This window comes from Rhinoderma darwinii, chromosome 3 (assembly GCF_050947455.1).
Source record: "Rhinoderma darwinii isolate aRhiDar2 chromosome 3, aRhiDar2.hap1, whole genome shotgun sequence".
Taxonomy (NCBI): domain Eukaryota; kingdom Metazoa; phylum Chordata; class Amphibia; order Anura; family Rhinodermatidae; genus Rhinoderma; species Rhinoderma darwinii.
Window position 1 is genome coordinate 336,246,150 of NC_134689.1, and position 26,844 is coordinate 336,272,993.

At 43.4% G+C, this 26,844-nt stretch overlaps 2 protein-coding genes across 2 annotated transcripts in view; one reads left to right on the plus strand and one right to left on the minus strand.

The window, feature by feature from the left end:
- The window catches only part of LOC142749855 (uncharacterized), an 86,005-nt gene that overhangs the window by 4,027 nt on the left and 55,134 nt on the right, over window positions 1–26,844 (minus strand). Inside the window, exons 5-6 of the transcript XR_012882483.1 lie at window positions 15,840–16,742; window positions 13,872–13,957 (exon numbers count right to left, since the gene is read on the minus strand). The gene's annotated coding sequence lies outside the window, so the exon portion shown is untranslated. The remainder of the gene's footprint in view (window positions 1–13,871; window positions 13,958–15,839; window positions 16,743–26,844) is intronic.
- Window positions 12,200–16,798, plus strand: LOC142749859 (AN1-type zinc finger protein 6-like). The gene is made up of 6 exons (XM_075858388.1): window positions 12,200–12,285; window positions 13,322–13,492; window positions 13,589–13,691; window positions 13,910–14,067; window positions 14,148–14,264; window positions 15,617–16,798. The coding sequence occupies exons 2-6, from the start codon at window positions 13,339–13,341 to the stop codon at window positions 15,763–15,765; spliced, it is 681 nt and encodes a 226-aa protein (XP_075714503.1). The 5' UTR covers window positions 12,200–12,285; window positions 13,322–13,338; the 3' UTR covers window positions 15,766–16,798.

The following is a 26,844-nucleotide window of genomic DNA, read 5'->3' on the forward strand; positions in this document are numbered from 1 at the left end:
TCAGCAGACAGTATCACACATGATAGGATTAGATACAGTGGCTCAGCAGACAGTACCACACATGATAGGATTAGATACAGTGGCTCAGCAGACAGTATCACACATGATCGGATTAGATATAGGGCCCAGCAGACAGTATCATACATGATTGGATTAGATACACAGCTCAGCAGACTGTATCACACATGATAGGATTAGATACAGGGCCCAGCTCGTTTACATTGCGTCTCCAGCGCTGGACCCAGGATAGGTAAGAATAATAATTTTGCTTCTTTATGTGTTACTGATTATTTTTGTGTTTGTGTTTTTTTACAGGTTCGGTTGTTGGACTTCGGATACGAGGACTTCAATGACGGCGTTTTTATTCTCAATAAAATGGTTAGAGGGTTGTGTTTTTTTATTTCAATAAAATATTTTTTCTATGTGCTTGTATTTTTTTAAACTTTATTATCACCGCTTTAGTAATGGCCGCTGGCTGATTGACAACCTCCATTACTAAGGCGAGGCTTAATGTTAGCAGGTGCAGAGGCTACACTAACCCCCATTATTACCCCGGTACCCACCGCCACCAGGGGTACTGGGAAGAGCCGGGTACGAACCAGTACCTGTCCATCTGTAGTGACGGGCAGGCACCGGGGTGGCCGCAGGCTGGTAGTATTAGGCTGGGGAAAGCCAAAAACAGTGGCCCTTCCCACCCTTGTAATGCTGCCTGCTGCTGCTGTGTTGTATCTGGCTGGTTATTAAAATTGGGGGGGACCCAACATCGTTCTTTCCAATTATTTTTTTTTTTTTTTTTCATAACCAGCCAGATACAATAAAGCAGCAGCAGGCAGCATTAGCAGGATGGGAAGGGCCACTGTTTTTGGCCTTTCCCCTCCTGATAATACCAGCCTGCGGCCACCCCAGTGGCCGACCATCACTACAGATGGTCAGGTACTGGATCGTACCCGGCTCTTCCCAGCACCCCTGGTGGCGGTGGGTACCCGGGTAATAAAGGGGGTTAGTGTTAGCCTCTGCATCCGCTAACACTAAGCCCCGCCTTAGCAATGGATGCTGTCAATCAGCCGGCGGCCATTACTAAGGCGGTAGTAATATAGTTTAAAAAAAAACACAAAGACATAGAAAAAATATTTTATTGAAATAAATAAAACCCCCACACATCCCTCATTAACCATTTTATTAATAAAAAAAAAAAAGCTGTCATCGAAGTAGTCCTGGAATCTGCCGTAGTCCAACGACCGAACCTGTAAGAAAACACACAAAAATGATTAGTAACACATGTGTTAGGGCATGTGCACACACACTAATTACGTCCGTAATTGACGGACGTATTTCGGCCGCAAGTACCGGACCGAACACAGTGCAGGGAGCCGGGCTCCTAGCGTCGTACTTATGTACGATGCTAGGAGTCCCTGCCTCGCTGCAGGACAACTGTCCCGTACTGAAAACATGTTTACAGCATGGGACAGTTGTCCGGCAGCGAGGCAGGGACTCCTAGCGTCGTACATGACTATAATGCTAGGAGCCCGGCTCCCTGCACTGTTTTCGGTCCGGTACTTGCGGCCGAAATACGTCCGTCAATTACGGACGTAATTAGTGTCTGTGCACATACCCTAAGGCTTAGATACAGGGCCCATGTGTGATACTGTCTGTGGGACCCTGTATCTAAGCCTACCACAAGGTAGGCTTAGATACAGGGTCCAGCAGACAGTAATCTTATACAGTATAAGATTACTGTGTGCTGGGGCCCTGTATCTAAACCTACAGTGTGGTAGGCTTAGATACAGGGCCCAGCAGACAGGAACACGCATGGGCCATGTATCTAAGCCTACCATGTGATTGGCTTAGATACAGGGCCCTGCAGACAGGATCCTACAATCTGTGATCCTGTCTCATGGGCCCCCTAAGCCTGCTACATCGTAGACTTCGGGGTTGTGCAGTCCCTAAACATTGATGGCCTATCCACAGGATAGGCCAACAATAGCTGATGTGTCGCCCGGGACCCGCAAATCAGCTGTTTTGAAGGGGCCGCAGCACTCGTACGAGAGCTGCTTCCCCTTCATTTCACTACTCGCTCACACAGTGAATCGCCGACACCGATTCAAAGTGTGACCGGAATGAAGTGACAGGAATGAAGGGGGAGCAGCTCTCGTACGAGTGCTGCGGCCCCTTCAAAACAGCTGATTGGCGGGTCCCGGGAGTCAGACCCCGCCAGTCAGGGATAACCTTACCTTCCTCTTCGGCCGCGGCGGGAGTTCTGTAGTCTCGATGCTGTGCGCGGCGCATAGCGCTGTGACGTCATGCGCTGCGCACAGCGCTTGACGTCAGGACCTCCGCTGCGATCCGGAACCAGGAAGGTAAGTAAAGTATGTTACTATAGTAACAGGGGCCCGCGGCCCGAGTTACTATAGTAACTTTTTATTGATGTGGTGCGGGGGGCCGTGGGCCCCCCTGGCTTCGGGGCCCGGTCGCAATTGCGACCGCTGCGACGCCTATAGCTACGCCAGTGGCAGTAGCTATTTTATTTAGCTCACAGGTAAACCATGAAATTATTGACACTCTGGCAGACCTAGCGAACAGGTACCTTACGGTAAAGGCTAAAATTGAATACCAATTGTTTGGTTTGATTAACATTTATGTACCTGCAGACCCTAATCTTGCTTTCTTTAGAAATTTATTGGAGGTAATGGCAACCTGGGACATTTGGGTGGCGATTTCAATGGGGTTCAACAGTTGATAGGTTGTGCTCGTCGGGATCCTGCACATCTGGTTGAACCACTCCAATCCAATTTCTGATGGAACATTTGGATCTGATGGATCCCTGGCATTTGCAGCATCCCGATGATCACAATTTCATCATTTTTATCATGCTCATAATTCACATGCACGTATTGATTACTGGTTTGTTTCCTCATCGCATTGCTGATACCTGTATTCATAATATTCATATCTCTAATAATGCGCCCATTGTCATGGAAACTCTTCTGTTTAACACATTTTTGGCGCTGGAGATTTCCATCAAATTGGTACCATTCTAATGACTTTCACCAAATTCTCAGGAGATTTTGGGAGTCTTATCTCGATGACAATATCGAGCACTTACATGACATACACCTTTTCTGGTCCACTTCTAACCCTGATAGATTTTAAATCAAATATTTTTTTATTTTTTTTTGCAAAAAAAACAAAAACATTTCTGATACAAACACAACATCCCAAAGACACAATCCCCCATCCCCCCATCTTCCAGAGCAAATATGACCATGAGTACATAGTATTCTGACATATTAAAATATCAAAAATATTGCATAGTATGGACAATTCCATAATACATAAATATAATGATTACCAAAATCCCACATAGGCCACTCAAGCTACATTAAGCAGCACATATATACTAGAAAGCTATTGCGGTCCAGAACGCATCTCAGCTACAGCATCAGGCAAGGAATTCAGGCCCTGTCTCAAAGCCCAGGGAGACCATATTTTATCAAACTTGTGTTTAGCATCCCTAGATGTATAAATATGTTATTCCATACACATTAGCCAATTGATTTTATTACAAAATTCTGACAAAGTAGGAGGTCTATCATCCAGCCAGTGTTGTGCAATAAGCTTCCTAGCTACATATAACATACGGGCAACAGTCAAGGTGACATGCTCAGAGACAGAAATATCCTCCACGTACCCCAAAACACAAACAAATGGAGTGAAATCTACCGATACCTCGTACACCGAAGAAATAAGGTCCACTACCTCAGACCAAAACTGCCGCAGCTGTATACATTGCCACATAATGTGTATTTACGTGCCCGGTTCCCCACCACATCTAGGACAAGCTGAGGAATCCCGAAACTCAATTTCAGTCAGAAAAACTGGTGTTCTATAAACCCATGTATCAGAAATAAATGAGAGATATGATGCGCCTCATTCATGGACAATCTAGGAATCCGCAACAAAATATCATCCCACTGACTTTCTTCTATGGGCCCAAGATCTCGTTCCCATTTACTTCTCAACACAGAAGGAAATCCATCTATCAATCTCATTAAAAGACCTCTGTATAGATGAGATATAAGGCCAGAAGTATGACTAGCTGTGCCGATAACTCTGATCAGGTCATTGTCCATTACCGTGATATCAGTAGTCCTACTCTCAATGCCGTACACGTGACGAAGCTGAAGATATTTATAAAATTGAGTATGAGGAAGACCAAATTCTGACTGCAAACATGAGAATAACTTGAGGTCTTGATTCTCCAACAGCTGGTCTATTCTACGGAGCCCTTTGTTCTTCCACAAAACAAAATATGTTAGTGTATTCATATGAGGCATCCACGGTGTATCCCAAATAGCTGAATACAGTGTACATCCCGTAATACCTTGCATATTCCTAACACACCACCAGATTTTGTGCATCAAATATAATGTTGGATATTTTTTAGTATGCGGTTTACATTTATGTGCCTCCAATGCCTCGTACAATGAATCCGTATATAAGAATTGTTGTAACATCAGCTTGATGGAATCAACTGAGTCATCAATATCCCAACCTCTGGGATGCTGCAGCTGAGAAGCCAAATAGTATAATCTAGGATTAGGTACCGCCAGACCTCCATCCGTCTTATTTCTTTGCAGAGTTTCCAACTTTATGCGTGCATGCCCCGTATTCCAAATAAGAGATCGCAATAATACGTTGACCATATAAAAAAAACCTTGTGGTAACCAAATAGGAGCATTGTGTAAGAGATATAACAACTGAGGCATCCATATCATTTTGATTAAATTGCACCTGCCGATGACTGAGAGATATAATTTACGCCACACCTCTAACTTAAGTTTAAACCTGGCCAGTAAGGGAGTCAAATTAAATGTTTCAAAATCCTCCATTTTCATTAATATTTCCACCCCTAGATACTTAAAGGAAATAACACACTTCATAGGGAGATCTTCATATGTCTCCTGCACGGGTGCATCATCCACCCGCATCAGAACAGACTTGGACCAATTAATGGTCAATCCCGAGAATTGACCAAGCTCTCCAATTACAGACATGGTGGCATCCAAGGAGGCAATATCATCTTCCAAAAACAGTAGCATGTCATCAGCGTGCAACGCTAATTTATCCTCCTATTCCCCATGACGAAAACCCAACAATATCTACCGAACCCCGAATCAAAACTGCTAACGGCTCATTAGCTATGGCAAAGAGCAGTGGAGAAAGCGGGCAGCCCTGCCGTGTACCTCTACCTAATGGAAATGTATCAGTCAGAAAGTTATTCACCCGAAGTCTAGCCACAGGTCTATCATACAGCATCCTAATCCATGAGATAAACGAGTCCCCAAAGCCCATCTTCCTAAGCACTGCCCATAAATATGCCCATTCCACACTGTCAAAGGCTTTTGCTGAGTCTAAGGAGCAAAGCACCCATTTACCTGAGTTATCAGCTGGAAGTTGTAAATTCAAAAATAACCTTCTAAGATTGGTAGCTGTAGACTTATGAGGCATAAAGCCAGTTTGATCAGGATGTATTACCGTCGTGATGATCTTAGAGAGGCGAACGGCTATGGCCTTAGCAATGATATTAAGATTTACTGGTAAGAGAGATATGGGTCTATACGATTCAGCAAGCAATGTATCTTTACCAGGTTTCAAAAGAATCACTATCACTGCCTCTCTCATAGTGTCAGGCAAACCCTGATCTCTAACAGCTGATGTAAAAACATCCAAGAGGTGTGGCAAAAGTATATCACAACATTTTTACAAATTTTCACCGGAAGACCATCCGACCCCGGAGCCTTATTATTAGTTAGAGATGCTACCGCGTCCTGCAACTCCTCCAACTGCAATGGGGTCTCCAAAAATTCTCTATCAACAAAGGACAAGAGTGGTAATGAGATAGCAGATAAGTATGTCTCTAGTTATGCCTCAGACACCTGTACATGCGAACTATATAAAGAAGCATAATAAGATTTAAACACATCTGCTATCTCTTCATCCCGGAGATCAGTATCCCATCAGTATTTCGTATTGTTGCAATATAAGTTTGGCCATACTGTGCTCTCGCAACCATAGCAAGCATATGTCCCGCTTTCTCCCCCTCAGCAAAAGAACAGTGTTTCTGAAACATCCTCTTATTTGCAACTACTTCCAATAAATGAGTTTTCAGTAGTTCTTGAGCCTCCCGCCAATTAGCCAAAGATGTAGTAGAGTTATCCATAATATGAGATGCCTCAGTCTGTCGCACCCTATCTCTAAGGGTATCACCCAACCTTCTAGTTTGACATTTGACCCTGCTAATTAACTGAATCAAACACCCTCTCAGCGTAGCTTCCATACCAATTCTGTATTTGCCGTGCCCACATTTTGCGAAAAATAATCCGTCAAGACCTTAAGCACATCAGATACATATATAACAGTTAAGCAGAAGGCATTCAACCTCCACAATGTCCTATTATTTTGAGGACCTCGAGACAAAGATATGACCAATACCAAGGGAGAGTGATCAGAAAGTGCCCTAGGTAAATATTCAGCAGTTACAACCGCTGTGGCTACAATGTCAGGACCCAATCCGAGATCTATACGGGACAAGCTATTGTGCGAACTAGAGAAGCAAGAATAATGCCTATCATACATATGCTTCAGTCTCCATAAATCCAGCAGCATCACCTCATAAAGAAAGGAGCCAAACGCAGTTATGGGTCCATCCACACTAGCTCCATCCGTATTGAATTTGTCCCAGTAAGGATGAATAGAATTATTAAAATCTCCTAGTATAATAAACGGTACACCTGGCCTAGTGCCGGTAAAATTCAAAACCTTTCGAAGTACATCATAACTAAAGGGTGGCGGAATATTAACTCCAATAATTATATATTGTATAGAGTATATAGTGCAATGCAGACAGACATATCTCCCCTCATCATCAATATCGATCTGAAGACACTTGAAGGGTATCAAACAATGTACCACCAAACTGACACCCCTCGAGTAACTGGTGTGAACAGAGTGATATTCATGGCTCATCCATGCACGATGTATAGTGGCAATTCTATCCCTAGAAAGATGTGTTTCTTGCAAGCATAAGATAGCAGGAAAATGGGACTTAACAAATTCAAAGATAGCCGTACGCTTAATTGGGTCTCCAAGGCCCCTGACATTCCATGATATAGCCATGACATTATGAGCCATAAAAGTTTCAGAAACAATTCACACAGGAGCAAAACAGCATTATCAGACAGGTACAGTAGAAAACTACATTGTAATCAAAGCAAGTATGTTGTGAGCTGGCGTCCCCCTTGGGTTGCTGTATTGGGCAGTCACGCACACGGAAACAGGGTAAAACCGACACAGCGGGTACTTTTTATTTGCACCAAACACACAGATCCTTTTTGTACAGAGTTTGCGTCCACTGGGTAAAGCAACAAACAAAACAATATAACTTTGTTGAAAAACAATCTTTAAAGTTCTCACCCTGTAGCAGCCACCACCTGAGTGTGCAAATCCCCTTTGTTAGGTGCTTCGGTCATAGCAGTCTCCCTGCAGGAATAACAACCTCCTTCCTCCTCACTCTCTCTCTTCACACTGTCAGCTTCCCTTTTAATCAGCGCCAGCTGAGACTCAGAACCTCTAGAAATCAAAACCTGGAGTGGAGGTATGGGAATGGCCATCCCACCCAGAATCTCTACAGCCATTCCTAAATCCCGGACCCTGAAATCCAGCCTAAAAAACTCCTGCTCACCAACTAAACTTGCTGAGCAACGAACTTCCCAGAGATTTACACCACTGAGATAAGAAATCTCAGTGACACATACCTACCCTCTACCAGTCTTCCTACTGACTGTTTACAATGTATACTCTGGAAGAACAGCATTATCAAACAGGTACAGTAGGAACCTACAGGGTAATCAAAGCAAGTATGTATACTCTGGAAGAACCTCAATAAAATTCCCCAAACCAAAATAACCCACATACACCAAAAGACTTGCTTTAACCAAAACAAGTTAGGGCACCAGTCCTCCTTGAACCTGGACGACATGTTTCAAAAAGAACAAACTACAGCGTCCTGCAACCACTCCTGGATTCAATGGAAGTCTGTCAAATCAGCATCAAAAGAGCACATATGTTTTGGAGCAACCGGCTCCCTGGAAAAACATTAGCAAATATATTGAAGCCTGGACCACCATCTATCCATCTGAATCACGAATACAACGCTCACTGCGGTTAAGCCATCTCACAGCGTCTTTAGAGTTCTCCAAAAAATGCGTTTCTCCCAAGGCAACCACTCGAAGCATCGCAGGATATAACATCGCATATGGGATTTGGAGAGTACGCAAGCGCTTCTTTACCTCCTTAAATAGAAGACATTTCTTTTGGATATCTGCCAAGAAGTCCGGAAAAAATGCTATACGATGGCCATCAAAAGTGACATCTTTCATATCTCTGGCCGCTTTCAGAATGGCATCCCTGTCTCGGTAATGCAGGAGCTTGACAAGCATAGTTCGGGCTTGTGACCCTGGCGGAAGTGGTCGCATGGGAACCCTGTAAGCACGTTCCACAGCATGCATGGGTGACAAAATTGTAGCACCAAAAAAAGATTTCAGCCACGTCTCAATATATTCAGTCGGGGTATTACCCTCCGTGCGTTCAGGCAAGCCCACCAATCGGATATTATTCCATCGGAGTCTATTCTCCAAATCATCGGCCTTAGGGCTTACTCAGACGAACGTAAAATACGTCCGTGCAACGCGCGTGATTTTGACGCGCCTCGCACGGACCTATGTTAGTCTATGGGGCCGTGCAGACAGTCAGTGATTTTTGCGCAGTGTGAGTCCGCTGCGTAAAACTCACAACATGTCCGTTCTTTGTGCGTATTTCGCGCATCATGCACCCATTGAAGTCAATGGGTGCGTGAAAACCACGCATGGCACACGGAAGCACTTCCGTGGGACGCGCGTGATTCGCGCAACAGCAGTGAAAAGTATGAATGAAAATAGAAAAGCACCACGTGCTTTTCTGTTTACAAACATACAAACAGAGTGTCATAATATGGCAGCTGCGCAAAAAGCACGCAGCCGTGAACCATATGATCATGACACAGGGAGCTGTTAAGTGCCTTTTGCGCACGCAAAACGCCACGTTTCTTGCATGCGCAAAACGCACACGCTCGTGTGAATCCGGCCTCAGCCTGTAAACACAAAATGGCGTGGTCATGCTTCAAAAGATCCCTTTGCATGGGTAAAATGACGTCTTCAGTCACGCTAACGCCGCCCTCCACCGCCGATATCCGTTCTGAGACCTTTTGAAAATCATGGCAAATAAGCCCCACATCCTCACTCACACCTCCCAAATGCAGCGACAAGGAAGACAGCAAGGTATTACATTTAGAGATGGCCAGAAAGACATCAATCATAGAGGGTACACCCTTCCCCAGCACAGGCAATGCAGGAGGAGGTAGTGACAGAGAAGATCCCACCTCAGGCTGAGTACATAGTTCCAGGAAATGGCCGTCACAAGTCTCATCAGCGCTCACTTCGGTGTGCACCTCCAACGTGGGAACGGAGGTATGTTTAGGAGTCTCCGCGGACAGTGCAGGCTTACTTGGCGTGACAGAAGTGTGTCTCACATAGCCCGCCATCTTAGAGGCCGCCGCACATGCGACTGCAGGGGAGGCGCCAGCGCCAACTTGGCTCTCCCGCTCCACCGCCACATCTTGTTTCCGACGGGTCATGGCCGCGATGTCGACAGAACAGGGCTGCAAACCAGGCAGGAATGATCACCCAGGTTAGTAGCACAGTAGGCTGTTCAAATTGTTTCCTGTAAAGAGCTCCGAAACAGGATAAAAGCAGGATCTCTAGCAGGAGCTAACACGCTATGCGGCCTCTCACATCCCCAGTAAGGCCACAACCCCTTTAACCCTGATAGGTTTAATGAAGCTTGTATTATGGTTATACTCAAACCTGGTAAAGAACCTCTTCTCACAAACTCTCTCCCCATCTCCCTCTTAAACTCAAATATGAAATTGTTCAATAAAATTTTGACCAATAGATTACATCCGTTCTCCCAGATATTATCACGCTTTCCCAAAGAGGATTTACCCATGGCAGATACTTAACCTACAAAATCAGAACTGCGATTAGTGCTATCACTCACTCTCGACTTGTCAAATTAAAAATATTAGCATAGATGCCAACAAGGACTTTGACAGGGTGTCCTGGGCTCCTAATTTCAGGCATTTAAAGTTCCGGAATTTTTGGGAAAGATTTTATATATGCAGTACAACCTATATATTCTGGTCCCCAGTCTGCTGTGTGAGTCAGTATCCCTTCTCCCATATTTAACATGGGTAAGGGAACAAGACAAGGATGCCCGGTTTCCCCTCTATTATTTAATTTAACTCTTGATCCTCTCCTTTGGACTATGAACGACTTACCCTCATTTTGAGGTATACAAATTGGCAGTGTAAAAACGACGTTTCCGGCTTTCGCTGATGACATTCTTCTGCTCATTGCTAAGCCTAAAAAGGCAATTCCGGATATTAAGGCTAAAATCTACAGCTTTGTCAAAGTCTCTGGATTTCTGGTTAATTTTAATAAGTCAGAGGCACTACCTAAATTTAGATCAGCAAAGAAACGTTGGGGCCAGAGCTTTCCATTTCAATGGAGCCAGTGGTGTAACTACTGCTGTAGCAGCCACAGTGGCTGCTATGGAGCCCGCTGAATTTGGGTGCCAGAGCCGCCCGATGTCACAGGTCATGGGGTATGACCAGTGGTGCTGCTAGCAGCCACTATGGCTGCTACAGCAGTAGCGACGCCACGTTCAGTAGTATCTGTGTCCTTAGGACGCAGATACTATTGAACACTACGGCAGAGAAGGAGGTATCTCCCTGCTCCACCATTGAAGGGGTTGTCCCAAAAAACACATGTATCCCATATTCACAGAATAGGGGACACATGTGTGATCGCTGGGGTTTCGACCGTTGGGACCCCCAGCGATACGGAGAACGCGGAACCAAAAGGCCACCAAAATGCTCCATGGGAAGCATGGGACTTCCGGGCTCTGTGTCCGGCTTGTATGACGGAAGCTCCATAGAAATGAATAAGGTGCCGGTCACGCACGCGCAGAAGCGCGACCGGCGCACCATTAATTTCTATGGAGCTTACGGACACACAAACTGGACACAGACCCCAGAAGTCCCATGCTTCTCATGGAGCACTTCGGGGGACTTTCGGTTCCCCATTCTCCTTATCACTGGGGGTCCCAACAGTCGGACCCCCAGCGATCCCACAGGTATACCTTATCCTGTGGATAGGGAATACTTGTGTTTTGTGGGATAACCCCTTTAAAAAAGGCTACAGGCCATATTTTTTGTTTTTTGGGGGGTTGGGGCTGTATGGTGCTATCTACATGGGGGGCTGTATGGAGCTATCTACCGGGGGACGGCTGCATGCCACTATCTACAGGGAGGGAAACAGAGACCCAGGCTGATGGGTAATTCCCATAAGGAGACATTATCCGGCAGTCAGTGGCGTTAAGCTTAAAACAGCATGGGGGAGATGTAATGAACTGGAATTATGTCACCTACTAAAAATTGTAAAGGAAAACTTTCCATTCATTGAGACTTCAATTCTGTCACCTGTTACTGAGCAAGACTGTAAAGTGTCCCTGTATCAGCCTGTCCTGTTACTGACAAAGCTGCGGTATGTAGCACGTTGTTCTGGAGCTTCTGACAGAATTTACAATGTCCAGAGCAAATCTCACCACAAGGAAAGTTCCCCTGTAAACTGTCCATACATAGTGACATTTCTGATCCCGCACCACAATAGGCTACAGATCAGACCCTGCATGGGGAGCTTTAGAGCGCTACCCATCAGAAGCTTTAGATATTGCAGAGGTCTGAGGGTCTGCTGAGGGGACAATGTCCAACTATGAGACATCTCCCCCCCCCCCCTCCCGTGTATGGTCCTCATTACACTGGTGATCACACTGGATTGGAAAAACTGCCAACAAATGAACTAGGAAATCTGCCGGCAGTTGAAACATCTGACATCTTTGGATGCCATTTGGCAGACATGTTGTATATAACCAACGTGCCACCGAGCAGCCACAGTAACCATGGAAACAATAGAATCAAGTTCATTATTAACATTCTGTTTCCATGACAGGAGACTAGAAAGTGTCAGTTCTATGGGACACAGCGGCCGGCTGGCAGCTACTCGATATTTCTGACGTTTTATATGAGAATTTCAATGTGATTTCCTGATTTACGTTTTAGGAATTAATCCAGTAAGTGGTAATAATGTGAATAATGGTTGTCACCTAACAAAATCATCGTCTTACAGCAGTTTATATATAATATACAATGTCACTTACTATCCCCCCCTCCCCCTGTAAGAACAGATATTATACTATAACTCCTACTATATTGGGGGGAACAGATACAATTTACATTTAAGTAGCTTATAAATTCTCAATCTTATCATAAAACACAATGTGAACATTGACTTATTCTTGTAAGATCTTGTGAGTAACAGCAGATTTGTCTGTTCTCAGATCATTTTATCCGGATACTTTCATGTTATAATTGATGAAAGTGTTCATGAAGTAGTTACATAGTTTACAGCTAGTGGCTGACATCACTCATAAACCCAAGAAACGCCACATTTTCATATTTACAAACCAATGGATCCAATAAACGCCCTTGAAAGAAATAATTCAATATGTCCAGGAGGTAAAAATTCCTTCCTGAAGCCTCCAGACGACTGGACAGATCCCGGGATCAGCGTTGTACTTTGTAGATCCCAGGAACCCTGTATATTGTGTTTCTGAAGAAAAATGATCAACCCTTCCTTCAATCCATTCCACCTTGGACAATTCCTGGGGTGACATATATCATGTCCATACAGCTTACCCATTATATAAACAATCAGCCACAATATGTTTTTTATTTTGTTTCACTTTATCAGCTTTACCAGTTTAAGTTATTTGACAGAATAGTTCAGCATTTTTAGGGTTTGGGTTCGGTCACTGTATTTACTATTTTTCCTTAGAATTCTATTGCAATAATTACCTAACACACAGATAGATAGATAGATGATAGATAGATAGATAGATAGATAGATAGATAGATAGATAGATAGATAGATAGATAGATAGATAGATAGATAGATAGATAGATAGATAGATAGATAGATAGATAGACTGAAGGGCCTGTATTACAGAGAATCCACAGATTCATTTATTTCATTGCTGGACATTGCGTTACCGCAAGTTTAGGACATTTATTAGTGAATCTAACAGGAGCTTCTGGTCACTTTTTCAGCTGCATGGTGGATAAACATGGCGCAAGAGAACCACAACCAAGTTCCTGCACTTTGTACTAATGGTTGTGGCTTCTATGGTACCCCACGTACCAATGGACTCTGCTCCGTCTGCTACACAGAATGGCTACGGAGACAGAACAGCAGCAGCAATGGGAGGAATAGTCCCCCAGGTAACACTGTGTGATAGTGACTTGTGGAATAGTTTGGTGGCCTGAATACAGAAGATCTATCGGAGAACTGATGATAACTTTTGTCTTTTCCTGCAGTGATGTCAGTGAGAAGTGAGGTGGAGGCTTCTACCTCACAGATTGTAGACTATGCAGAGCTTGATAAACCTGCAGAATCTATAGATTCACAAGGACAAGTCAGGTAAGTTATTCATTATTTCTGGGGCAGTATATGTGAGAAGTGATTCTACCTGTTGTAAGAGTACAGGGTATATGTGGAAACAGAATATTATAGTGAAGGCCTTTCCAGGGGTCCACAATGATGTTTGGTATGAGTGCCCTAAGACTGACGCCAGTGAAGAGCCTTCCTTTCTTTTTTTACCTCTGTTCGTTCTTGATCAGTATTTTTCTGTCTTGCAGTTTTCTTCCTCAGACAGATTCAGGCTCCTCTTCACCAGATGGAAATACCTTAGAGAGAAGAATTGAGGTGTATATTCGGAACATATGTTTGGGGGTAGAATTACAGCGAGGAAAGAGAAAGTATAATGATACAGAACAGACATTGGACAGTGCTGAGGGTAGGTGATTATTTGCTTCGGTGGGATTTATCCTCGTACGGGGTCATAATGAGGAGTCATTTTTATGTATTTTTCTATAGCTTCAGCATCAGATAATGCACAGAAATCTTCTGAAGATCAAGAACTCTCCCCACCAAAGGCCAAAGTCAAGAAAGTTAACCGTTGCCACGTGTGCCGCAAAAGAGTTGGTCTCACCGGTCTGTATACATATAAGACATTACTTTTTATGTTCTGTGTAGAGTATAAAGAGATGGTGCTCATATGTTTGGTAGCTGGAGTTACAGGAAAGTCCAGCATACAGATCCTGAGTAAAATTATATATACTTTATATATACTTCCTCACCAGCAAGGTAATAAACTGGTTGGGATGATGTATAAACTTCTATGGGGAGAAGTTCTAGAAACAAATATTGAGGTCCTACTTCTGATCAAACTCTACAAGTAAATGTGGACAAAAGGGGTTGTTCCAAGAATAACATTTATCACCCATCCACAGTATAGGTGATAAATGTGTGATCTCTGGGGTACCCATAACTGGGACACCCACTGACTACTAAAACGGGGATCTTGAACCCCCCACTCACAGAGATAGCCGAGCGCTGTATTCGTCTATCTCCGTCAGTTCCATCGTTTTTAAATGGAACAGCAAAGCGCATCCTCGTCCTGCTCTCCGGTCGAGCTCCTCTTCACTGTGGTCGTGCAGTGAGGAAGAACAGGGAGTTCTGACCCCCGTTCTAGTGGTCTGTGGGTTCGCAGTGTGAATAGGTGATAAAAGTTAATATTGGGATGACCCTTTTAAGTTTGAACTAAATGTTTCACCTATACCCAGAGGAGGCTGCAATTGTGGCTGGTTGATCCACATGGCAGTTCTAACACTTAAAGTCTATGTAAACCCTTGAAAGTAATTTTTTATTTTATTTTAATAAAGATGTCAGTCAGTGTGTTTGGTGCAAGTTTCAAATTAGTTTTATTAAAAAATATTTTTACTTTTTGAGATACGGCTGCTTTGTATACTATATCCTTCGCTGAACCCTGTACCTGTCAGGTCTGCGGGACTGACGGGTTCAGTGACAGTGGGTCATGCTTGTCTCTGACATGCAAGATCTGCCTGTTATCCATCACATCATTGTTCATAACTTAGATGTGATAGATTACAGGTGGATCCTACGTATCAGAGACACGCAGGACCCACTGACACTAAACACGTTACGGATTTAGGACTTAGCGCACGATACAGCTGCTCTGTATAGAGAATACAGAGCAGCTTTACCTCAAAAAGTAAAAATTATTTTTAATAAAAACAAATTTGAAAGTTGCACCAAACACACTGACTGACATTTTTAATAAAAAAAAGCCTTTAATTATAAGTCAATATTCATTAATGTTAGTAATATCTGAAAATGTGGCTTAATATTTGGCTACGTATAAGTATAGCAGAGATTCCATTATTATATACAAGCAAGATGGTGGTTGCCATATTGGTTTTTAACTATGGAGATGTATTACAAAGTCACTGTCAGCTGCTGTTAATATGTCCATTTTTTGCCAGGCTTTGACTGTCGATGTGGGAATATATTCTGTGGGATACATCGTTACTCTGACAGGCACAGTTGCTCCTATGACTATAAAGCTGAAGGAGCTAAGAAGATCAGAAAGGAAAACCCTGTTGTGGTTGCGGAGAAGATCCATAAAATTTGAAAGCAAAATTCCATCCTGTGTGACACCAGCATTGTGGTGTGGACTGTGGTGTGGTAATAAGTCATACAACCCACCTTCATCATCCTGACTCTACATCCAGGGATACAGCTCCTTTCTCTTTTATCTTCCTTATTACTACTTTTCTTCTTCTCCTTTGATTATAGCTTTTCCCAAATTCCTACAATTGCAATAAGAATAAAACAAAAGATAAAAAAAAAGTCAAATATCCTTTAAGGGGTTTTTCCAGTTTAGAAGAAATTGATGGCATATCCTCAAAATAGCCTATCATACCATGCGAGCGCAGCCTCCCCTATTTCTTACCTGCTCTGAACTGTGAATCGCAGTGGATCACAATATTACAGCCTTCTCACATACGAATGAATGGGAGATTTGCCGCTACAAGTGTGTTGGTGATTCACAGTACGAGCAGTGACAGGAATGGAAGGAAAGCAGCGCTCGCATGAACGTTGAGGCTCCTTAAAAACTACAAGTCAGACCCCCACGGATCAGATATTGATCGCCTATCTTTAGGCCATCAATTTCCTGTAATATCATCCTGACTAAACATCCGGGGATACAGCTTTATTTTTATCTTTACTTTCTTCTGTTCTTTATCTGTTGTTTGATTGTAACTTTCCCCAAATCAATATACATGAGATAAGAAAAAAACCAAAAATGATACAAAAAAAACAGAAGAGAAAAAAATAGTAAATCTTTCCTAAACTGTCCCCAGGCTTTTCCATACTGTGCACAACTGTTTATATTGGAGAGGGGATGTGATGGAGTGTAATGTAATCTCTACACCGGTGTCTACAATATCTCCGCTCTCATCTCCCCTATCCCTTATATAAGTATTATCCAGCATTGTGGTGTGGTAATAAGTCATACAACCAAACTTTATCATCTTGACTTCACATCCAGGGATACGGCTCCTTCCCATTCATTTTCCTTGTTTCTCCTTTTTTTCCTACTTGAATCTATAAATGAAATAAAGATAAATCACAATAAATAAAAAAATTGTAAAATCTTTAAACTGTCTCCAGGGATTTTTATACTGCACATAACTATTTATAAGACTAAGTTCAATCTTTGTGTTGTGATGTAGTTTAGTAAAGTTCATAGTTTCACCATAATCGTGAGTAAAAACCGTGGCAAAAATAAGAGCAGGAAAACCACATGTTAGTATTTACAGGATTGTCACAGTTCTGCCACGAACGCGGTTACTGCTTTTGTTATAGAAATAATTCAAGGAAATTTTGCTATACCTTCTCCCATGAATTTTTTTTTTCATTACTTGAATTTCACATTAAAGTCAATTGGGAAAATACACAAACACATAGAAATAGGGCATGGTATATATTTTAAAAAAGCAGCAAACCCTGAGTAACGTGATTTACAAATACAAAATGTGAATATGTTCTCTAAAAATCTCTGTGCAGGCCATTTGAGGTCCCTTCACGCCAAATTTGTCAAATCTTGTCTTTATGGACCTGGTTTGACAATCATCTCGGAACAGGAAAGAGCCATCCCCAAACTGTTGCCACAAAGTTGGAAGCATATAATTGTCTAGAATACATAGGTAGGTAGTGTTCCCCTCGCATCTACCAAACCCAGATTTGTCCATCAGACTGCCAGATAGTGAAACGTCATTCATCACTCCAGAGAACAGGTTTCCAGTGCTCCAGAGTCAAGAGACGACCCATGAACATCCACCTCTTATAACTAAAGAGGCAGGCGGCTTATTATGAATAAAACATCTCATGATGACAGAGATGGTCAGGAAGATGAGGAGGAGAAAGTGGCTGAGACGCACAGCGAGTGACCAGGAAATGGACGGGCAGCAGCCGACGGCGGGAGGTACAGCGGGAAGAGCTTTAGGAGCTAATGAACTTCCGCTTGCGCATCAAGTAGTCTAGCAACCAGCAAGGGAACAATGCTAGGCACTAGGGAGAGCATGTTTATATATTTTTTTTTTTTTCTGGTGCGGTGCGTACCCCCTGAGGCTGTGGCGCATACCCTCTGTGGTACATGTACCATGTCCGGAGAACCAGTGCTCTAGACCAGCAGGGAAAAATCCATTTACCCCTCCTCTACTCTAGACTACCAGGAAAACAGGTAATAAGATTTTTCTTGCAGAAAGCATGACATAAATCTTCTATGTGCTTCAATATGATCATACAGAGAGACATGGAGGTACAGCAGGGACAGGATAGTAAAAGCTGTGTATTCATGATCTGTGCAACTCGAATCCTGAATACGGTCATACACATGTCCTCACTTGTAAGAATCAGTTCCCAATGCTTAGTAGTGAGGTTGTGGTGGATTTAGGATTACATTAAGCTGACAATTTGAACAGGCAGAGCTGCAGTATAAAGCATGGAAGAAGACAGATCCTGAGCCACAGATGAAACAAGGAGCAGTGTTTCAAGCTACATCAGAATTCCTTTACAGCTTAGACTACCATGTACTAATACTGCAGGTCTAATCATAGATGTGCTGTAATGAAGAAGGTGCTAAACACATAGAAATATAGGGGGGGAATTTATCAATAGGTTTATGCCTAGTTTTTTGGCATAATAAGTCACAAATCATGGCATTTGTAGATGTATTTGTGGCTTTGCCAGTTTTGTAAAGTGGTGAGAAAAGTGGGCGAGATTTACTGGGAGTGAGCGAAGTATCCACCTTTTCGACAGATTTATTAATACTAAAGCTAGAATTTTGTCACAAATCTACATCTCATTGTCATTTTCTGACTGTAGGAGGGTAATGGAATAATTTGGGATTGGTAGAAATGTTATAGATATGGTGAAGATGATGTACAACTCCCCCACTGCTAGAGTCATTGTAGGGGGGACTTGTCCCATACTTTCGTGCTCTTCAGAGGAACATGGCAGGGATGACCCCTCTCCTCGCTGCTATTCGCCATATTTATTGAACCCTTGGCAATATTTTTTAAATCAATCCAAGTTTATTAACAGTACATATTACATGAAATCCAGCATAATAAAGCGTTTTCATTAAACACATCACATTACATGCACATATGATGTCCACAAACAAAAGATTTGAACCTCCCTCAACCTTCCCCCACCCCCACCCACACAGCCCCATACCAACTAGTCATAGTCAGTTCCCAAGCATTACACGAAAAGTAACAGGACATCCCCAGCACATTCCAATATACAGTCATATTTGTCCATTTATACAGCAGTCCCATGCCCAAGTAGATCAACCATCATATCGACACTATTCCCCCCACCCCCGTAACCATACCCACATCCACAGTCCCACTGTTTAAAAACCTATCCAGTGTGAACATGACATATCACGTTGCTGTCAACTTGCCATATATCAGGGTTTTCCCACCCCCTGCACTCCCCCAGGCATTCGGAGTCTGAGAAGGGTGGTTGATGCCAACCCCGAGTGATCGATCCATTTGTCCCATTGCCTTCCAAATTTCTTGACAGTTCCCCTTTTCTTGTGTATATTATATTCCATCAGAATGGTATGATTAATAGTCCCAAGAATTTCGCCCACGGATGGTGGGTCTGCATCCAACCAGTGTTTAGCTATACCTTTTCGGACCTGGTACAGAATCTTGGCAATGGCCAAACCTTCCTGCCGGTCCCCTTCCAGATCACCAACATACCCAAGAAGCAGCACCTTTGGATCATCTGGAAACCCCACCTCATAGACCCGCCATATCAAATCCGTCACTTCCCCCCAAAGGGTCCTGAGAGCACCACAGGCCCAGAACATATGAAAAATATCCGCTTTTTCCACTGGGCACCTACGGTACTTAGCATCCGTTCTGACTCCCATTCTTTTCAGAACCCACGGCGTCCTATACACCCTGTGTATTAAAAAGATCTGAGACCTCCTCTGTGCTATATTCATGGACAGATTTCCAGGTGAAAAAAGGAAAAGAATCTCCTATTATTTTATTAGAATTGTCAGTTCTTGCTAAGGTGTACACCACCAATATAAGTCATAGAAATTATGGGTATGGGAAAAGAAGAAAAAGGGGCAAGAAAATTTTAGAGGAATTAGCTAATGCAGGGGAAACTCAAAATGATCTAGGCAACTCACAATTGGTGGCTACCAACGTGGAGGAAGGGGGCGTGAAACATAGGCTAAAATTAAAATCTAAGAACATGCCCTCTTTGGGTTTATGCCCACAGGTAAAGATTTTTGTAGATCTGGTCACACAAGATATTAATCTATTAAGCGAAACCTTGCTCTCCAGTAACATCACTATTGAAGAAAATAAAGTGTTGGAAGAATTCAAGACCTGGACTGATGGGGTTTTTAAACAATCAGACAAGGGAGAGAATGTGGTAATCTGGCCCAAAGAACTCTATATTAGAGAAGCAAAAAAACAGCTCAACAACAGAGATTGTTACAAATTTTTATGGGGGGATCCCACTTTACAGTTCCAACAAGAGTATGAGAGACTCATCAGCTCAGGTCTTGAAGAGAGAGCCATCTCACAAAATGAGGCTAAGTATCTTTCAGTCAGACATCCTAAGGTGGCAACCTTCTATATGTTGCCTAAAATACACAAAAATGTGGAACAGCCACCTGGCAGACCTATAGTATCTGGCTGGGATGTCTGACTGAGAAATGCAGTCAATGGCTTGACTTGGAGTTGCGTAGCTTTGTATATAGGCTTCCCTCTTACACTCGGGACACGATGCAGATACTCCAGGAGTTCAATAATGCCAATCTTGTGGAGGGTGAAGTTTTGGTAACTCTAGATGTAGAGAGTCTCTACACAAATATCAAAAATGATCTGGGGTGTAGAGCTGTCGATTTCTTCCTAGGTTGTGAGCATAACTATAGTCCCAGTAGGATGACCTTTGTCATATTAACAAGAAATTACTTTATTTTTGATTCTCGCTTCTTCCTACAAACCCAACGAACAGCAATGGCACCCACTTTTTCCAACCTGTTCCTTGGGTGGTGGGAGGAGGACATAGTTTATGGGGAACCTCTTCAAACACATGTTGAAAAAATATCAATATGGCGCAGATATATTGATGATATCATATTCATCTGGAGGGGATCCGAAGACGACATGCTAAAATTTATAGTTGTTCTCAATACAAATGAAAAAAATCTAAAATTGACCCTAAATTATAGCAGAAGGGAAGTAACTTTTTTTGATGTTAAAATTGGTATTGATCATAATCGTGAAATTATTACCAATTTATACAGAAAGGAGACAGCCACCAACAGCCTCCTAGATGCACAAAGTGCCCATTTAAATAGAACTATTAGAGGAATCCCGAAGGGAGAATTACTGAGACTAAGGAGAAACTGCTCCACTTTTGAGAATTTTAAGATGGGAGCTAGGGATCTCAGAAATAGACTGAAGGAAAGACATTACACAGGGCGTCAAATTAAACAAGCATACATCTTAGCCCTCCGGACGGATAGAGATGCACTGTTGGTGGTAAAAGATAAAACAGAGAGTGATGATAAAGTGATTTTTCTCACCACACTGTACGAATAGTGACAAGAAATGAACGATATTATGAAACAACACTAGCAGGTATTGCTATTGGATGAAGACCTAAAAAACATCTGGATACGACTATTTCTCCTAAGTGACCCAACAATGCAGCACTAGCAGCCGGGGGCGTCACTAAGGACTTAAAATGTCAGGGGAAATAGCCCCAATACATATGTGTCCCCCCAAAAAAATTGTATATGTGTATAGGAGATAATCTATCTATAGCACTACAACCCTATAAACTATGGATAGGATTAGATACATTGGCTCAGCAGACAGTATCACACATGATAGGATTAGATACAGTGGCTGAGCAGACAGTATCACACATGATAGGATTAGATACAGTGGCTGAGCAGACAGTATCACACATGATAGGATTAGATACAGTGGCTGAGCAGACAGTATCACACATGATAGGATTAGATACAATGACTCAGTAGACAGTATCACACATGATAGGATTAGATACAGTGGCTCAGCAGACAGTATCACACATGATAGGATTAGATACAGTGGCTCAGCAGACAATATCACACATGATAGGATTAGATACAGTGGCTCAGCAGACAGTATCACGCATGATAGGATTAGATACAGTGGCTCAGCAGACAGTATCACACATGATAGGATTAGATACAGTGTCTCAGCAGACAGTATCACACATGATAGGATTAGATACAGTGGCTCAGCAGACAGTATCACACATGATAGGATTAGATACAGTGGCTCAGCAGACAGTATCACACATGATAGGATTAGATACAGTGGCCCAGCAGACAGTATCACACATGATAGGATTAGATGCAGTGGCCCAGCAGACAGTATCACACGTGATAGGATTAGATACAGTGGCTCAGAAGGCAGTATCACACATGATAGGATTAGATACAGTGGCCCAGCAGACAGTATCACGCATGATAGGATCAGATATAGGGCCCAGCTCGCTGACATTTCGGCTCCAGCGCTGGACCCAGGAAAGGTAAGAATAATATTTTTGCTTCTTTATGTGTTACTGATTATTTTTGTGTGTTTGTGTTTTTTTACATGTTCGGTTGTTGGACTACGTCGGATTCAAGGACTGCTTCAATGACGGCATTTTTTTATTCTCAATAAAATGGTTAACGGGGGTTGTGTTTTTTTATTTCAATAAAATATTTTTTCTATGTGCTTGTATCTTTTTAAACTTTATTACCACCGCCTTAGTAATGGCCGCTGGCTGATTGACAACCTCCATTACTAAGGCGGGGCTTAATGTTAGCCGGTGCAGAGGCCAACACTAACCGCCATTATTACCCCGGTACCCACCGCAACCAGGGGTACTGGGAAGAGCCGGGTACGAACCAGTACCTGTCCATCTGTAGTGACGGTCAGGCACCGGGGCGGCCACAGGCTGGTAGTATTAGGCTGGGGAAGGCCAAAAACAGTGGCACCTAGCACCCTGGTAATGCTGCCTGCTGCTGCTGTGTTGTATCTGGCTGGTTATGAAAATTTGGGGGGGACCCCACATCGTTCTTTCCAATTCTTTTTTTATTTTATTTTTTTTAAATGTCGTGGGGTCCCCCCCATTTTTCATAACCAGCCAGATACAATAAAGAAGCAGCAGCCTAGCATTACCAAGGTGGGAAGGGCCACTGTTTTTGAGCTTTCCCCTCCTGATAATACCAGCCTGCGGCCACCCCAGTGAACGACCATCACTACAGATGCTCAAGTATTGGATGGTACCCGGCTCTTCCCAGCACCCCTGGTGGCGGTGGGTACCGGGGTAATAAAGGGGGTTAGTGTTAGCCGCTGCAACGGCTAACACTAAGCCCCGCCTTAGCAATGGACGCTGTCAATCATCCGGCGGCCATTACTAAGGCGGTAGTAATATAGTTTAAAAAAACACAAAGACATAGAAAAAATATTTTATTGAAATAAATAAAACCCCCACACATCCCTCATTACCCATTTTATTGATAATAATAAAAAAAAAAAAGCCGTCATCGAAGTAGTCCTGGAATACGACGTAGTCCAACGACCGAACCTGTAAGAAAACACACAAAAAGAACGATTAGTAACACATGTGTTAGGCTTAGATACAGGGCCCATGTGTGATACTGTCTGTGGGACCCTGTATCTAAGCCTACCACAACGTAGGCTTAGATACAGGGTCCAGCAGACAGTAATCTTATACAGTATAAGATTACTGTGTGCTGGAGCCCTGTATCTAAACCTACAGTGTGGTAGGCTTATATACAGGGCCCATCAGACAGGATCACCCATGGGCCATGTATCTAAGCCTACCATGTGATTGGCTTAGATACAGGGCCCAGCAGACAGGATCACACAATCTGTGATCCTGCCTCATGGGCCCTCTAAGCCTACTACATCGTAGGCTTAAAGAGGTTGTCCAGTCCCTAAACATTGATGGCCTATCCTTAGGGTAGGCCATCAATAGCTGATGTGTCGGAGTCCGTCTCCCGGGACCCGCCAATCAGCTGTTTTGAAGGGGCTGCAGCACTCGTACGAGAGCTGCTTCCCCTTCATTTCACTACTCGCTCACACTGTGAATCGCCGACACCGATTCACAGTGAGACCGGAATGAAGTGACCGGAATGAAGGGGAGCAGCTCTCGTACGAGTGCTGCGGCCCCTTCAAAACAGCTGATTGGCGGGTCCCGGGAGTCGGACCCCGCCAGTCAGGGTTACTAATCTTACCTTCCTCTTCAGCCGTGGCGGTAGGTCTGTCCTCTCGATGTTGTGCGCAGCGCATAGCGCTGTGACGTCATGCGCTGCGCACAGCGCTTGACGTCAGGACCTCCGCTGCGATCCGGAACCAGGAAGGTAAGTACAGTCTGTTACTATAGTAACAGGGGCCTGCGGCCCGAGTTACTATAGTAACTTTTTATTGACGTGGTGCGGGGGGCTGTGGGCCCCCCTGGCTTCGGGGCTCGGTCGCAATTGCGACCGCTGCGACCCCTATAGCTACGCCAGTAGATAGATAGATAGATAGATAGATAGATAGATAGATATGTGATAGATAGATAAATAGATAGATAGATATATAGATAGATATGAGATGGATGGATGGATATACTTTGTCTGTTATGCTAAACAGTCAGCCCTGAAGTGTGACTGCTCAGCATGACAGACATACACAGTGAAGGGGTTAATAGCTGCATTACTAGCAGTTACTTACATACATCGGGTGTGGGGTCAGAGAGCAGCAGGAGTCAGAATTCCTGGGAGGAGACAGCATACACACGATCTTCTTGCTGTAGCCATTCCTTTCCCTCTGCACAGGCCACGAGGAAGAGGGAAACAGCTAGAAGCGAGCTGATTGGCTGGACAGCACAGTGGGCGGGCAAGAGTCTTCCCCCTCCGTGCAATGACTATTTCACCGCCGAGCTTTCACCAATGCTTTAAAATACATTGCTGGGTCTCTTTTGTATCCCAGCAGGGACCCAGCAATGCAGAGGAATCATTGTAGCACTACTGTGCTACTGTGGTGAGGGGGGCCTGCGGGTCCCCCCCTAGCTGGGGGTCCGGTCGCAGTTCCGACCGCTGCGACCCCTATAGCTACGCCACTGCTAACATGTGTGCAAACCTCATCATCAACTACAAGAAACGCCTGACTGCTGTGCTTGCCAACAAGGGTTTTGCCACCAAGTATTAAGTCTTGTTTGGCATAGGGATCAAATACATATTTGCACAATGCAAATAAATATATATAATTTTGACTATGTGATTTTCTGTTTTTTTTTAAATATAATCTATCTGTCACTGGTAAAATTAACCTAGACTAAAAATTCTAGACTGTTCATGTCTTTGACAGTGGGCAAACTTACAAAATCAGCAAGGGATCAAATACTTATTTTCTTCACTGTAGGTCTTCAGATTGGCATCCATGATGCAGAAAAAAGTTTCTTGGCAGAGTTTTCAGGAATTCTACTTTTTCAGGAACAGTACCCCTAGCTGCTACTCTATTTATATGCTTTGATTCATTATAAATTTATGTGTTTTAATATATGTTTACAATTCATATTTGTATATATATCGGCTCAGATCTCTTATGTAATACCATTGATGTTTTTATTGTTTCTAGGGAAAGGATAGGGATAGATATTTACGTTTATATATGTATATGTAGTATTCTCTCTACACCTATGATGTTTTGATCTATTTTACAATGTCTCCTACCCTAAACCACGGGCTTCCTTGGAGTGTTAACACCTGTCACTCTCGGCCCCTGCATTGAATGTATCAGCGTGCGCATGCGTGGCTTCTCAGTCCGGGACTCTGCATCCTCAGCCGGACGAGATGGAGGAACACGTGTTTTGTGTCTTACCATTTCCGGGTCGTACCCCGGATGTTGACACACCGGACTGGGATGCTGCGTGCAGAGTGCCATTACTGAATTTGGACTATTCTGAGCAATCGCAGGTGAGTATTTCACCTGCGATTGGCTCATTGAGGTTTAAATGGCTCGGTTTTACTTTCTGACACCACCTCCAGACGAAGGCTCCTTGCCGAAACGCGTGTCGGGGTGTGATGCCAGACAGTGCTGTCCTTAATATGGGTAAGTTGTTCCAGTGCACTGTGCAGAGATAACCTCAGATATATATTTTTATACCCACCATTGAACAATGCATATTAATTTACACACACATTGATTGTTCCCTTGATTGTTTGGTTGCTGTCTTTACAATTCCATGTATAGTTTCATGCTATAGTGGGGGAGTAGGTTCTCTTGGCCCTCTGTGGCTTTATATATGTACATGTAGTGTGCATGGTGTCATTCATCCTACACCACTGCCCCCCTTTTCTGATACAGCGCCATCTTTTGTATGTCACTGTTAGGATTACCACAGTACAGAAGGACACCACTCTATGCTTTTAATTTATTTATTTTTATTATTCAAAATTGTTATTGAGTTTCAGAACACAAAATTACAAAACATAGTGGAGGGAAGGCCTCCACACCTTAAATAAAAATGACAAACAAGGTCAGTGGATCAAATCAAAAACAAAAAATCAATAATGTGCATCACATCTCAATAAAAAAGACAATGGTCAGTATACAACAGTAGCATGAATTATCCTAGAAGCAAAACATCAGGAGGTACAGTGGGGCCACTTAATTCAAACGGAGAAGGAGAGGCACATTACCCTAGACAGGGGAAGAGAAAGTATAGAAAAAGGCCCCAAGAGAGGGAGGAATAGGAGGGAGGGGAGAGGACAAGGGGTTCCTGGACTCCAGTTCCGGGGGAATTATGAGTGAAAACAGCAGTGAGCAAGCGCCACAGTACACTTCACAAGGGCATAGGCCGACTCAGGTTACAGCCGTGAGGTAGGAAGGAGAAGAAAGAAACACTATCCAAGGAGACCACGTAGACGTGTATTTTACCATAGCTGCCGGGGAATGAGCCACCAGATGTTCCATTCGCTGTATCAGGGCAACTTCCCGAACCCACTCATCTAATGTTGGGGGTATTTCCGTTTTCCACCTGCGCGGGATCACTGTTTTTGCCACCTGAAGGAGATGTCTAGTTAGGGAGCTTTTATAAAGTGTATTGGCATCGG

What these genes read in the sequence shown, in the direction of transcription:
- LOC142749859 (XM_075858388.1), top strand. Translation starts at nt 13,339, where the DNA reads ATGGCGCAAGAGAACCACAACCAAGTTCCTGCACTTTGTACTAATGGT. An exon ending in TGGGAGGAATAGTCCCCCAG is followed by an intron (nt 13,493 to 13,588) that starts GTAACACTGTGT and finishes CTTTTCCTGCAG; the next exon opens with TGATGTCAGTGAGAAGTGAG. An exon ending in GATTCACAAGGACAAGTCAG is followed by an intron (nt 13,692 to 13,909) that starts GTAAGTTATTCA and finishes TCTGTCTTGCAG; the next exon opens with TTTTCTTCCTCAGACAGATT.